Below are 14,805 nucleotides of genomic sequence, written 5' to 3' on the forward strand. Positions count from 1 at the left end.
CCCTTGGGTGTGTGTCTGTGTGGAGTTTGCACATTCTCCCCATGTCTGCATGGGTTTCCTCCAGTTTCTTCCCACAGTCCAAAGATGGGTAGGCTAGATGGACTGGCCAGGCTAAATTGGCTGTTGTGTTCAGGATTGGGTGGATTATAAAGGGATGGGTTTGGGTGAGATGCTTTGAGGGTTGGTGTGGACTTGTTGCGCTGTAGGACCTGTTTCCACACTGTAGGGGTTCTATAACTTCTCTTAGTGTTCAAGAATTCCCCAGATTCACTACCCTCAGAGAGAAGGAAATTGCTTCTCATCTCTGTCCTAAATGTGCAACCCCTCACTCTGACACTATGCCCTCAGCTAGCGGAAGAATTGAACCCACATTGCTAGCATCACTCTGCATCCAAGCTAACCAACTCACATGGTTACTAATGGGCAACCTCTCGACTAAACCTTCCATAGTCTTTGCCTTTTTATGTTTTAACTCCATCTGAATGGATCCTACATCTTCTGATCTATCTCTTACCAAGAAAGCTACCCCACTAGCTTTTTCTTCGTGCATGTCGTTTTGAAAAGTTACATACTCCTGAATATGTAATACCCAGTTTTGTACTCACTTTGTTGCGGAGACTGTAGCGCACTGTCTCTATGTTACAGTCTCTTAATCACTAACCCAATGACTCAGACTGTCTCTCTGTCAGACCCCCTTTCCTTCAGCTTACAGAATTTGAATTCAGCCAGTTAAAAAATAAAGATTTAGAAGTTAGTTACAGTAGTAATGTTAGTGAAACTAGCACATTTGTTGTAAAAACTTATTGCATTCATGGAAGTTATTAGTGTCTTTTAGGGAAGGTAATCTTGTTTTGGTATTTTGAAACCAGATTACTCATTTTGGGTGAGGCAACACATTTTTTTTGTAATTTAGTTATGGGGATTGTGGGCTTTGTTAATTGGTCAGCATTTATTGCCCAGAGCAATAAGTGGATCTGAAGTGGGTCTGCATTTACAAACAGGTCAAACAGCTAAACGTTGTCAGTATTTTTTTCTGAGCAAAAAGTGAAACACCTGCCAACTTCACCTGTCTCAACAACTTAATCAGTTCTGGCGAGTAAGCTGAAAGAGTATCAGGCAGTGCAATAGGGTAAAGAAAGAGGCTGTTCCTTCGGAACAGCACTGTGCCATAGTGGGAGAGAGAGAGAAAGAGATCAGACAGAAAGATATAGAGTACCATAGAGGGTGTGCCAGAGAGACAGAGACAAAGAGAGAACCGAGTAATTGAGTTAGCTATCTAGAGACTGTGACACAGAGAGAGTGTGCTATAACATTGCCTCTACAGCATTGCAGAGTTGTTATCTATTCCCCGATTCGAACAGATCTCACCGTGGGACCTGCACCATGACAGCATTCACCCAGACACTCTCAGTCTCTATCCTTCTTCTCCTCAGTCTCCTCTCCATCTGCAAAGCCCGCAGGTAAGTCCCGTGTAAAGCCGGTACAGTTGGCAATAAAGTATTGCCACTTTTTAAAGCTAAACTTTTCTGTTTAAAAGTAATTCCACCTTGTCATTCAGCAAGCAGAGAACAAGGAGGGGATCTGTTTGTAATTTCTTTTACAATAGTTCTTAGACATCTCTACTGTTTGGTTTTAGGTTGAGAATTATATGCAATGTGAATGTCTGTTAACTCCGACTTATCCCAAATATGTCAGGAACTGAAAGGTCACTTGGTGTTTTTGCCCTGGAGCATAATTATGTTGAAACCACTCTGTATATGCTCATTTGGTCAAAGTGCAATATCAGATTTCAGAAAGTAGTTCAAGTACTGGTTAAATCTGCTTGGTATGTAGCTATAACAGAGAAACTGTGCTCACTTTTTTCCCCAAGTGTAGAAAGTTTTTGTTTGAATATTTTCAAACCATATCTCTTGTTTATTTGTCTCAACACTTGGATGGGGAAATGAAGATATATATATTGTGGCTAATGGGCATCACCAAAAATCTAACAACTTTTGAAACAGTCAAAATGTTATTTACATATTCATAGAGAGACAGAGGCGACTTATGGATTTGCTGTCCTCCAGAATAAGGAATTTGAGATTCCCTGTGTCCATGCATGCTATGTTTATACCAATAGAACTGTGTCACAGGAAGATACAAATTGGTATATACAACCCATTGAACCTGCTGTTCTCACCAATAAGATCATAGCTGAACTGGTAGTGACCATAATGCTGCATTCCTGCCCACTCCCAGTGACCTTGAAGTTTCTTGCTGGAGTCTGTTTGGAAATGGGCTTATTTCAGCCTTCTTCAACCATTTGCTAAATCTCCTGAAACAATGCTCCATCATTAACAGTGTAGTGTATCAATGTAAATATTGCTATTTACATTTTAGGGCCTTAATCTGTTTCCTCATGTGGGTCCAATCTGGAACAAGAGGTCATGGTTTTAGGATGGGGTAGCAAGTTTAAAACAGAGTTGAGGAGGAATTACTTCTCTCAAATGTTCGTGAATTTGCAGAATTCACTCCCCGAATATGACAGATGCTGAGACATTAAGTAAATTTAAGGAAGAGAAAGGTCTTTAATTAGTAACAGGTTGAAGGTTGATGAAGAGCAGGCAGGAAAGTAAAGGCTGAGATGAGATCAGCCATGAATATATTAAATGGCAGTGCAGGCTTGAGGGGCTGAATGGCCCACTCCTACTCTTAGTTCTTATGTTCTAAGTTCTCAATATACATACTAAAAGAAAATCATTGTCAGCCAATAACAGACATTACTAGAGAAGCTCAGCAAGTCTGGCAGTATCTGTGGAGAAAAAAACCCAGAGTGAACGGTTTGGACTCAGTGTCCCTGCTTCAGAACCATTCTAAAGAAGGGTCACTGGACCTTAACAGTTAACTCTGATTTCTCTCTACAGATGCTGCCAGACCTGCTGAGCTTTCCCGACAATCTCTTTCTTTGTTTTTGATTCCCAGCATCCACAGTTCTTTTGTTTCCGAGATCGTAGGAACTGCAGATGCTGGAGAACCTGAGATAACAAGGTGTAGAGCTGGATGAACACAGCAGGCCAAGCAGCATCAGAGGAGCGGGAAACCTGACGTTTCGGGTCAAGACCCTTGTTCAGACCCTTTCCATTTTCTGAAGAAGGGTCTAGGCCCGAAACGTCAGCTTTCCTGCTCCTCTGATGCTGCTCGGCCTGCTGTGTTCATCCAGCTTCACACCTTGTTATCCATAGTTCTTTTGTGTTTTTATTTGCCTGACTTTAGTGGTTACATTGGTAGTGGGACGCGGCTTGTATTGTTAATGTTTTTGCTGGTGGTGGTATTGCTCGACGAGGGGTTTGGGTCTGGGGTTGAGGAGGGGGACCATAGGGCCATGACACATTGTAGTGTAACCAATTTGTTAAGAGAGTGAAAATCAACCTATTTAAATCTGTCTACCCTCTCACGATGTTACTATATCCTCCCAACCTGCTAGCTCTGGAAAATTGAAATCACCTCTCATGCCCTCAGTGCATTCAGTTGCGTTTTTTGTGTCTCTGTTGAATGTAGGAGGTTTTAAAAAAACACCTCGGCAGTTTCAGGCAGGCCCTGTGGAGAGAGAACCAGAATTAACAAGTTGGATTTTATGAAGGAGACAGGAACTCCTCCTCTGCGGATTAAATTGGGAGGCTGACCAAATACATGAAACCCCACCCACCACACACCCCCTCAATCCCAGGTCCCAGCCGAAGGGCCCACAAACCACAAGTTAAAATGCAAGGGAGAATCTCTTAATTGGCCACTTTAGTGCTCATTTGGGGTCTGATTGGAATTCAAATTGGAATTACATTTATTGTTGCGTGTACATAAGTACAGGGATACAGTATTCGCCTCAATAGCTGCCAGCTCAGTGGTGCCACCGGGAGTGGTGGTCATTATTGGGACTGCGCACTCATGACCTCACTCTTTCAGACCTGGAAAATTGAATCTGGGCAGAAGTTGTTGGGAACAGGCAGACAGGCTCCAGGTATGCATGGATGGATGGAGTCTGAGGCCAGGTGATGCTGTCACTGCAGGAATGACCATTACTGCCAAGGGACCTCTCTGCGGTCTAAAGATTGACTAAGAAAAAAAAAGAAATCCCACGCACCACACACCCTCGCAACCCCAGGTGCAACTGGAAGGGCCCGGGAGAATCTCTCAATTGGCCATTTTAGTGCTCATTTGGGGCCTGATTGGAATGTTAGAATTCAAATTAGAATTACATTTATTGTCACATGTGCCCAAGTGCAGGGATACAAGAGTGCAGTGAAAAGTGTACAAAGTCACCATTACTACTGTCATCTTAGGTACAAAGTAAAAAATGTAAAGAAATAAGTTAAAAGTTAGACAGGACAGTCCTTAGTATAAAGTTGAATAAATAAAGAATGACAGTCCTTCTTTAACTACGGGCCTGCATACACTCCCGGGAGGGTTTACGCTCCCTTTGAGAACTCGATCTCCTCCACGCTGAGCTCACGCTCTCCTCCGACCCTGCACTGGGCTTGATCTCTCCCCTGCCTTGGGCACGCTCTCCTCTGTGATGCTGTCTCATTGCTGACTGCTACAGTCCAGTCCAGCTCACTAGGAACCGTGCCACCCGACTGCCATCCAGCCTCACCATCCGCTTCACCACAGGATCTCCAGAATCCTGACCTGAGCTCTCAAGACACTTCTGCAATCCAAAACATGAAAAAGCTGTGGCTAAATCTCTTACAACTGACTCAATGGCACGCCAGCAAGACAGTATTGGGATGTCACCTCACCTCTTCCCCTACCACCTGTCTGTTCCTGGCTGTATCTTTCAGATCTGTGTCCTTCTGACCATAAACATTAATTCTCTTCCTCTCTCCCCTCAGATTCTGCACAGGGCTTCCAATACTTTACTGATTTTCTTTGTTTTCAGATTTGACTCTGCATTTTTGGCATCCAGCACAGCATTTACATACAGTCTACAGAAACAGGACCTCGTATAAAGACAAAATGCTGGATGCTGGAAATCTGAAACTTATACAGACAATGCTGGAGAAATTCAGCGGGTCTGGCAGCATCTGAGGAGAGAAAAACAGAATTAACGTTTTGTGCCCAGTTTGATTCTTCTTCAGAAAGCTGTTCTCCAGTTCGGTAGAAGTTATAGTGAACTCAATATATTAGCTCCTTTTCTTTTCCTTTTCCATTGATGCTGCTGGACTCACTGAGTTCTTCAGCGTTCTGTTTGTTGCAAGAGAAATGGACCATTTGTCCCACATGTTTCCTGCTAGCATTTAGGCTCTATACCAGCCCTTCCCCACTCCTTTTCATCTCACTCAGCCTGCCCACCCTTTTAGGTCCCTAAGGTGTCCAGCTCAAAGTCGAACACAGTGGCTAGATTGACAAAGGACTGTGACATTGAGTCATTTAGAGGAGGCTCTGATTACTGATGTATGCTGAAACGGCTGATCTCAGCAACTGTGGGACTAAATACAAGGAAGGACAAAACAAAATCCTCCAGAGTTCCTGCCCTACATCACTGCCCTGTGACTCTGAGTGGACAGTAAAGAAGGTTAACTTCCTATAAGAAAATGGTTCAAATGAGTTGCTCACATGCTCACTGATCTGACTTGCAGATGGGAACATCATGAGAAGTTATTTGGCCCTACCATATAGTTAGTTCACGGTAATTAATATCCTAACTCTATCTGCCACCATTGTTTTGTACCTTTCAGTAGACTTGCCCAATACCACTCTCTGAACATCTGTTAGGAAATTTTCCATTGACCGTGTCAAATGCTAACCCATACTTCCCACCAAACAAGCCTCAGCAGTCCCTGATTTCCCACCAAACTTTCAAAGGGATTTTGTCCTGAGCAGCTGGCCTCTAATTTCACCACTTGTTCTGAGATCTTACCTACCATTATAACACCCCCTTACCCCATCAAAATACTTGCCTCCCCGCCACAACCCAGCCTGCCCACTGCCAACGGAGGAGGTCATTTTTCTCTGGGCATGATCAAGCCCTTTGATTGCTTTACATACACAAATCTATTCCTTAGATGGGAGGGTTAACGTATCAAGATCAACCAATGAGTAAACAGGTTGGACTTTTATTCATTACAACTTAGAATAATAGTGGGAATCAGGGTTGGGGAGAGTGGGGGTGAAATGTAAAAGATTTCGAAGCACCTTGCCAGGATACACGTTGAGATATTTCCATCAATCAGGGAATTTCCCACTAAGGGACATTGTTATAGAATAAGGGGAAGCTCATTACAGACTGAGAGGCTAAAGAGTTTTGTCGCTCAGAGGGAATAAGCGTCTGGAATTCTCTATCCCCAAGAGTGATGGAGGCTAGATCACTGAAACTATTTAAAGAGGCGGTAGGTAGATTTTTGAAATACTGAGGTGTTGAGGGGAGTGAAGGGAACTGGCATGTAAGAGAATTGTCACCATTGAATTCCTGTAGTGTGGAAGCAGCTCATTCAGTCCATACCAGCCCTCCAAAGAGCAACCAATCTCTTCCTAGCCTGTTCCCAAAACCCCAAATATCCCACAGCTAACCTACCTAACCTGAACATCCCTGGGCACTGTGGCACGGCCAATTTACCTAATCCACACATCTTTGGGCTGTGGGAGGAAACCAGAGCAAGCCCATGCAAACTCAGGGAGAATGCGCAAACTCCACACAGTCACTGAAGGGCAGAAATGAAAGCTGATCTTTTAGAATGGTGGTGGGGAAGGCTCGAGGCTTTCTTTTCCTGCTCCTATTTCTTATATTGTTACATTCTGATCTGGAGACCTGCAATCGTGCTCTGCCTTTCAATAAGACCATTGTTGATCTGACTATGGTCTCAAATGTACTTTTTGGCTGACTCCTGACACCCTTTGACTTTCTTACCAATCAAAAATCTTAACCACTTGGAACAGCTTAGTCTCGCAGAAGCCTACAGCTTACGATGAGTTTGGAATGATGTGGATGAGCATAACAGGGATGGCAAACCAAAGGAATGTAATTATATGTGTAACCTGTTTCTTTTTTGTCTATTGAAGCCCGACCTACGTTATTACAGCACCAAGCAGCATCCACCCTAAAGCTAACATGACATTCACTGTGAGCCCACTTCTGGGCAGTCAGCTTCCTCTGAGAGTAACAGCTCAAATCAGCAAGGATGGACAGAATCTGAGCAGTGCTGAAGGCACATTCACCCAAGGTAAGCTATCGTAGAACAATCACACAATTGTTTCACTGTAGACAGTGAGGCCATTCAGCCCATTGTATCTACACTGCCAATCTCCTCCATTTGCTTCTTTCGCAAAACAGTTTAAAACTATGCTCTTTGGTTCTGTGAGAGGGAACACTTTCTCCACAGATACTCTATCCAAGCCCCTCATGATTTTGAAAACTTCTGTTGCCTCTCCTCTTATCCTTGTCCTCCCTAAGAACAACAGTCCCAACTTCTCTGATCTTTCCTCATAACTGAATTGTTTCATCCCTGGAACAATTTCCTTCTGCACTCTCTCCAATGTTTTCACACTCTTCCTATAATGAGGCACACAGAACTGTGCACAATACCCCAGCTGAGGTCTAACCACTGCCTTGTAAAGGATTATCATAATGTCCCTGCTCAAGTGCTCTCTGCTTCTCGGAATGATGCTTAGAATATATTTCCTTTGCTAACAGCTCTGAACCTTCCTGCGATAAAGCAGAGTTAAGGCATACATTACTGGGAAAGTTATACCATATATTTACAACTCGTTAAAATTATAAACCTCAGGGAGTAAGACTGTCACGTCTCAGAGACAGAAAATCCAGTGCTTTAGTCCCACAGAATTAGATTAGCTCTCCAGAGCTTCCTTCTTTCAAATGTAACCATACACCAAGAGCCACCCTTAGATGGACGTGAAAAGATTTCGTGATGCTGTTGCATAGAATGGCAGGGAGACCTTTCCCCTGCATCCTAGCTGATACATATCCCTCAAGCTGAATTACTGAAGTAGATTATCAGGCCATTATGTCGGTGCTATCTGTGGGATCCTGCTGTGCACAAATGATTTGTCATATTGCCTACATTACCACAATGACTTCACTTCAAAAAGTAAGCTTGATGGTCTCTAATATTTTGGAGATGTTCTGATTTTGTGAATGGAACTAAGTAAATGCAAGTCTTCTGTTTTAGGATAGTATCCTTTGGGATTGTTTCCCTATCATCCACTCCACTCTATTTGCTCTTCTTCCTCCCAGTCCTCTTTATCCATAGTTCCTTCTCCTCCTCCCTCCTCCCCTTACTCCATGCCCCTCTATCTCCTTCCCTGCTCCTCAGAAACTTCACGCCTCACCCTATGCCCTTCTCCTCATCTCCCTCCTATCCCTTTATCTCCCACCCTCCCATCCTTCCTTTTATTTGGAGATTATATCTTCTAGGCCTAGACTGTTCAATCAGGGGAGCGTGTAATCCAGGCTGCCCCTTTCAGTGTGGTACTGATGGAATGCTACACTACCACAGATGCTTCCAGCTGGGAGTTCAATCCAAGGGCTTGCCAGCCCCTGACACAATTTGTTTTTATGTTTATTTACTGAACGTTGTGGGTGAGGCAACATTCATTGCCCATTCCTAAACTCCCAGAGGGCAGTTAAGAGCCAACCACATTGTCGCGGGTTTAGTGTCACAAACAGGCCAGGGGAGGTAAGGATGGCAGATTCCCTTCCTTAAAGGACCCAGATGGGTTTTTTTGACGATTGACAATGGTTTCATAGTCATCATTAGACTCTTAATTCCAGACTTTCCACTGTCTGAAGAACTTGAGTGTGACTAATCCGACGGCGCAGTTTAGCGAAACTCACCATTGACAAAGGCAGTAAATCACTTCATGTCGTTCAGAGAATCAGGTCATTTGACCTATCTGCTCCATGCTGGAATTTATGCTTCACACAAACCTCCTTCCATACCCCTTTATCCCTTTCTTTCGATGATGTCATTGGGTCAAATTGCTGGAACTCGTTTCCTAAGAGCATTTTGGGTGTCCTTATATTCCAAGGCTCTTTGTTATTTAATCACAGGGTGTTGTTGGCTAGCCCTGCATTTATTGCCCATCCCTAAATATTCAGAGGGTAGTTATTAGTCACATGTAGGCCAATGACTGATTCACAGTCGTTGGGCTCTTAATTTTTTTTTTGTAAATTATTGAACTTCTATTCCACCATCTGCCATTGTGGGATTGAACCCCAGGTCCAGAGAACATTATCTGTCTCGCTGGATTAATAGTCTACTGCTCATACCGTTAGGCCAAATGTGCAAGATTCCAAGTGTCCATTTTTTGGAGAAGAGTTCTGAACGTTAACAGAAACAGAAATTGCTGGAAAAGCTCATCAGGTCTGGCAGCATCTGTGAAGAGAAATCAGAGTTGACGTTTCAGTTCTGTTGACCCTTCCTCAAAACTGAGTTCTGAACATTATTTATTTTACGACAAATAAAGAATATCTTGTCATTATCATATTAGCTGCCTTGTTGCTTTTCTATAGTTAAACAGTGACTGGTTGTGAAGTGCTTTGAAACACCTTATCCAAGCTGTAGTAACAATGCAGCAATTTCCTAATTCAATTCTGAAGGGTCATCTTCAAACTTACACAAAAACACGCCACTGGAAATCAGAGATAATGGGAACTGCAGATATTGGAGAATCCGAGATAACAAAGTGTGGAGCTGGATGAACACAGCAGGCCAAGTAGTATCTTAGGAGCACAAAAGCTGACATTTCGGGCCTAAACCCTTCATCAGAAACTAGGCCTGAAACGTCAGCTTTTGTCCTCCTAAGATGCTGCTTGGCCTTCTGTGTTCATCCAGCTCCACACTTTGTTACCACTGGAAATCACTTGAGCTTATGACCTTCAAAACCAGCAGTAACTACACTGCTGACTGAAACACTGGCTTAGATGGGAGCTGTTGTAAATGGGTTGGGAAAGGTTAATACTGAGGAGTGCCATAAGCATCCTTCACCATGGAAATATCATGTAGACTTGTGGGCAGAGCCACGTAGGATCTGGAAGGAGTGTGGCATAACATTTTGACCTCTTCAATGTTTCTATAACTATGTTTATCATGTCAATGTAACTGTAATTAGTTGCTGACATGTAATAAACTACATCTCATTAACGACAAGAGATTAATCTGATTAGACCAGGTGTGGATTCTGTCCCACACTAAATCAAATTGGTCCTGTATTCTTCTTCACTTAAAATCTGCAAATTTCACATTTAGCAACAACTCATGCAGTGTAGTGAGCTGGCTTCGCGAAGCAATGAGTTTAACTCAAAAGAGTTCCCCTGTAAACGTATCCTGACTTGCATTTATACTCTAGGTACATTAAAAGGATGCTTTATCACTCTTGCAATGCATTTATTAATTTTTCCACATTGCTAGAGCTCTTGTTGAGAATCCCAATTTCCTCTTTTGAATCAAAGCATTAATTTCCAACTAAAACCTCATAAAACAGATATGAAATGACTGTACCGAGGCCTGTATGCTGTCATCAGGTCACCCCTTTATTTACACATTAATTACACAGTACATGGATTCTGACCAATCAGCTCAGAGCCACGCTCTAGAACGATGAGACTCTCAGAATCTCCTCTTTATATCTGTCACCCAGAGCTCCCTAATTGATTCAGGTTAACAATGTCAATCATAATCGGTGAGATCCACCTGGCCCTCATTCCAATCAATACAAGATATGATGATCCAAATGCCTCCTTTTGTGCTGTGTCACTCAATGAACAATTTGTACCTAGCAACTCCACTGCAATCTTATATACTGCTTCCTAAAGCTGGACAGAGCATAATACCCATATTCACAGGATGTGGGCATTGATGTCTGGCATAACATTTATTGTCCATCCCTAATTGCCCAGAGGGTAGGTAAGAGTCAACCACATGTGTGTGTCTGGAATCACGTGAGCCAGACCAGGTAGGGATGGCAGATTTACTTCTTTAAAGGATATTGGTTAATCAGATGGACTTTTGTAAGTGTTAATGGTTACCCATGCAGAAGGTAAATTTTAATTCAATGTACAATCATTGTGTTTTGATTCTAGCAACAACCACAATGTGATTTGAACCCACAGCCCATTATGCTGCTGGATTATTAAACCAGTGACAATACTTTGACACCAGCCACTTTCGCCCATCCTTGCAAATGTCACTGCCCAAATTGTCGCTGTTTCGTCTGGTTCTGATTTCCTGGGACTGTGGCCGCTGCATCTTTGGAATATCAGTCTCTTCCTTTCAAAGCTCTGAATGGTCTCTCCTTTGTCAACTTTCTCAAGTCCTGCCCAACACTAGAATATAAACAAAATACTGTGGATGCTGGAAATCTGGAATAAATTTAGAGAATGCTCGAGAAACTTAACAGATCTGGCAGCAATTGTGGAGAGAGAGAATTGATGTTTCAGGTGTAGCATGACTCTTCAAAATACTTTATCAAAACTTTGTCATAATCAACACACAAGTCTCATTCTCTCTGAATCTAATCATTCTAAAAACAGTCAGTCCTTACTTTCCTACCCCTATCTGACCTTTCTGCCATATTTTTGGGGGACGGCAATGCCAGTTGAAGCTGAGAAAGCATGTGGGCAGAAATGCATTGTAGCAGTGCGAAATTGTCTGGCAATTTCATTCAGTCTTGCTTCAAACTAACAACATCCCACACAACAGCAAATGTCAGTCCCCAAGCCTAACACCATTCATCATGTGCAGGGAACTCTCGAGGGGAAATTGCAAGCCTAGCTTATCCAAGTCTATTCACATTCTCTGGTCTTGAAGATTAGCAAAGTTTCTACAAGTAAAACCTATGAAGCGATTATAATGAGATCAGTCAGGTGGACTGCAAAGAATATGAGATCCCTGACTGAGGCTGTTAATTTGGTCCAATCAGGGAGCCCCGGCTGGCAAATAGAAAATGGAGGGCCAAAGGTTGTATTCACTCTGAGGGCTGGCTCTGAGGAAGCCGAAACAGTGTCATCTACTATACATGTGTACGTAAAGGGTGACTTGATATGAGAATACAAGCGTCTGTAGAGTTGTTTCAACCTGACATCTTGTGATTCCATGCTGTTGTCACCTGATGTGATCAGAAAGGAAATAAAGATCTCACTGGCCATTTTGATTGGGATCAAAGTCGCAGGTTCTGATCAGAAGAAATGACGTATGCGTTTGTGTTCAGCTTGCATCTGCATCTGCACTGGTAGAACTTGCTGGCTATTTTTAAAGGTTTATTGCCTGCGTTGGCACTGCATGCTCTATTGCTGTAAAATGCCTTCAGCACTGATGAATCAATTTTCTTGATTTGATGAGCTCATCAAAATCTTCAGAGAAATTGGCAGCCTATAAATGAATTTGGAATTCTGTAGGAATGGATTGGTTCAATCTCCTTGCTGTTTTTTTTCACAGCTGCAAATTTAAGAGATTTTCCTTAGTATGGGGATGTATAGCAATACATAAAGACATAATAGCTTCGATGCAGTAAAACACCACAAGGAATTTCATGGAGCCTGATGAAAGAGCATTAGATACCTAGTCAGATACAGAGGAGGGGAATTTAGAGTGCCCAATCCAAAGTTTGGCTAAAGTTGTAGGTTTTGAAGAATGTTTTAGATGGAGAAAAGGAGGTGGAGAGGGGTGTGTGTTTCAGAGATTGCAGCCCAGGCAACTGAAGGCATGCTCATCAAAGTTTCTGTGACTAAAACTGGGAATGTTCAAGAGACCAGAGTTAGAGGAGCTCCAAGACCTGGCAGGGTTGTGGGGCTGGAAGAGGTGACAGACATAGAGATAAAAGAGAGGCCAGCTGGGGAGTTGACAGCAAGGAGAGGAATTTCAAAATCAGCGTGGCACAACACTGGAGGCACACAGGCGAGCTCCTTTGATTGTTCAGAAAGAATTTAACAATGTGATATATTACTCCTTCTGACATTTTCATTACTGATTAATGGGAGCTATTCAACATGTTGTGTCTTTCAGGTACTATTGGAAAATTGGTTCTCCCAACAGTAAGTATTTAATGATAATAATGGAGGTATGTGAGGTAGGTTCAGTATAGGATTTGATAACACAGGGGTTCCTCCCACTGGGCATCAAAGCAAGTGCACAATCTCACAGAATAGCCTGACAGTGTCCAGGAATAATTTGTGCATCTGTAGGACACCATGGGACACAATGCTGGGGATAAAAAAACATAAGGGTTCAAGAACAGCTTTTTTCAGATTTTCTTTGAACTTTTTTTTCTTACTTCTGGAATGATCTGACATTGAGAATACCACAGGGGATGATTTTTATAGATGTTATGTCTCTGACCGGCATGGACGCAACGGGCCAAAAGATCTTCTGTGTTGTAGATCTTATGATTTTACCACTCTATGGCAAAGCGCCATTCTTTCTTATGGTGAGTCTCGAAAAATTGTACATAGTCGAGATGAGAGACAAAACTGCAATTGTCTGTGAGTGGAGGAGTTAAAATTGGCTTGAGGTCATGGAATCATAGAATCCCTACAGTGTGGAAATAGGCCCTTTGGCCCAACAAATCCAGACCTCCCCTTGGAGCATCCCACCCAGATCCATCCCCCTATAACCCACACATCCCTGAACACTGGAAAATTTAGCATGGCCAATCTACCTAGACTGCACATCTTTGCACAGTGGGAGGAAACTGGAGTACCTGGTGGAATCCCACACGGACATGGGGAGAACATGCAAACTCTGGACAGACAGTTTCCTGGGGCTGGAATTGAACCTGGGTCCCTGGTACTGTGAGGCTGCAGTGCTATCCGCTGAGCCACTGTGCCACCCTCAAACCCAGGTCTGGGTGAATCTGCCCCTCTGTGTCTCCACACAAAAATAAAGTGCGAGAAAGCTGAAATGCAAACAAAAAGCACTGGGAATGCTCAGTAAGTCTGGCGTGTTTGTGGAGGGCAATTGACGTAATGGCTCAAGTCAGAATTAGAGGGGATGGTACAGTGGCTCAACTGCAGCCTCATGGCACCAGGGACCCAGGTTTGGCTCCAGCCTCGGGTGCCTGTCTGTGTAGAGTTTGCATATTCTCCCTGCGTCTGTGTGGGTTCCCTCCCACAGGTTTTAAGTGGGTTGATTAAAAAAGGAACAAAAACAAAGTTGCTGGAAAAGCTCAGCAGGTCTGGCAGCATCTGTGAAGAAAGAAATCAGAGTTAACATTTTGGGTCCAGTGACCCTACCTCAGAGCCTTAGATTTTAAAAAAAGGTATTAACAGGTGAGGAAAGAACCAGACTGAAGGTGTGTAACAGGTGAGAGACAGCAGAGATTAAAATAACAGACAGTGCATGGGAACTTTCCCAATGCATATTTCTGAATATTTGTTGGAACAAGAGCAATTGTTGTCCTCTCACATTTTTTGTCCTCTTTCTCAACTCCTAGGAGGGCTTGCTGGAAAGCAAGTATGAGTTGTTGGTCCAGGGGTACTCGGAGGAAAGACTGCTGTTTACCAACTTGAACTCTGTGAAAGTTGTGAAGGAAACTGTCTCCATCTTAATCCAGACAGACAAGGCCGTGTACAAACCAGGACAAGTAGTGAAGATTCGAGCCATCTGCATCTACCCTGATCTCAAGCCATACCTGGGCAAAATAAGCGTCATAATTCGTGTAAGTACCACTGAAGATTACGGATGGGCGATAGAGGTTCTTTGCTTCATTGTGAACTATTAGTTTGGAGGTTTCATTCATTTGTGAGTCTTTGGCAAGAAAAGCATTGATTGCACCTTCCTGCTTCTCCTTGAGAAACTTTTTGAGCCATTGCTATCCTTT

The 14,805-nt window shown here is 43.1% G+C and overlaps 1 protein-coding gene across 3 annotated transcripts in view; it reads left to right on the forward strand.

The window, feature by feature from the left end:
* The first annotated feature begins 1,015 nt into the window (after window positions 1-1,015).
* Window positions 1,016-14,805, forward strand: part of cd109 (CD109 molecule) — a 123,847-nt gene continuing 110,057 nt past the window's right edge. For all 3 annotated transcript variants that reach the window (XM_048536354.2, XM_048536357.2, XM_048536355.2), the window contains exons 1-4: window positions 1,016-1,460; window positions 7,033-7,193; window positions 12,993-13,021; window positions 14,419-14,643. In XM_048536354.2, coding sequence (XP_048392311.1) covers window positions 1,384-1,460; window positions 7,033-7,193; window positions 12,993-13,021; window positions 14,419-14,643 — 492 coding nt within the window. In that variant the 5' untranslated portion in view covers window positions 1,016-1,383. The remainder of the gene's footprint in view (window positions 1,461-7,032; window positions 7,194-12,992; window positions 13,022-14,418; window positions 14,644-14,805) is intronic.

The sequence above is a fragment of the Stegostoma tigrinum genome, chromosome 9 (assembly GCF_030684315.1).
Source record: "Stegostoma tigrinum isolate sSteTig4 chromosome 9, sSteTig4.hap1, whole genome shotgun sequence".
In the NCBI taxonomy this organism is placed as follows: Eukaryota; Metazoa; Chordata; class Chondrichthyes; order Orectolobiformes; family Stegostomatidae; genus Stegostoma; species Stegostoma tigrinum.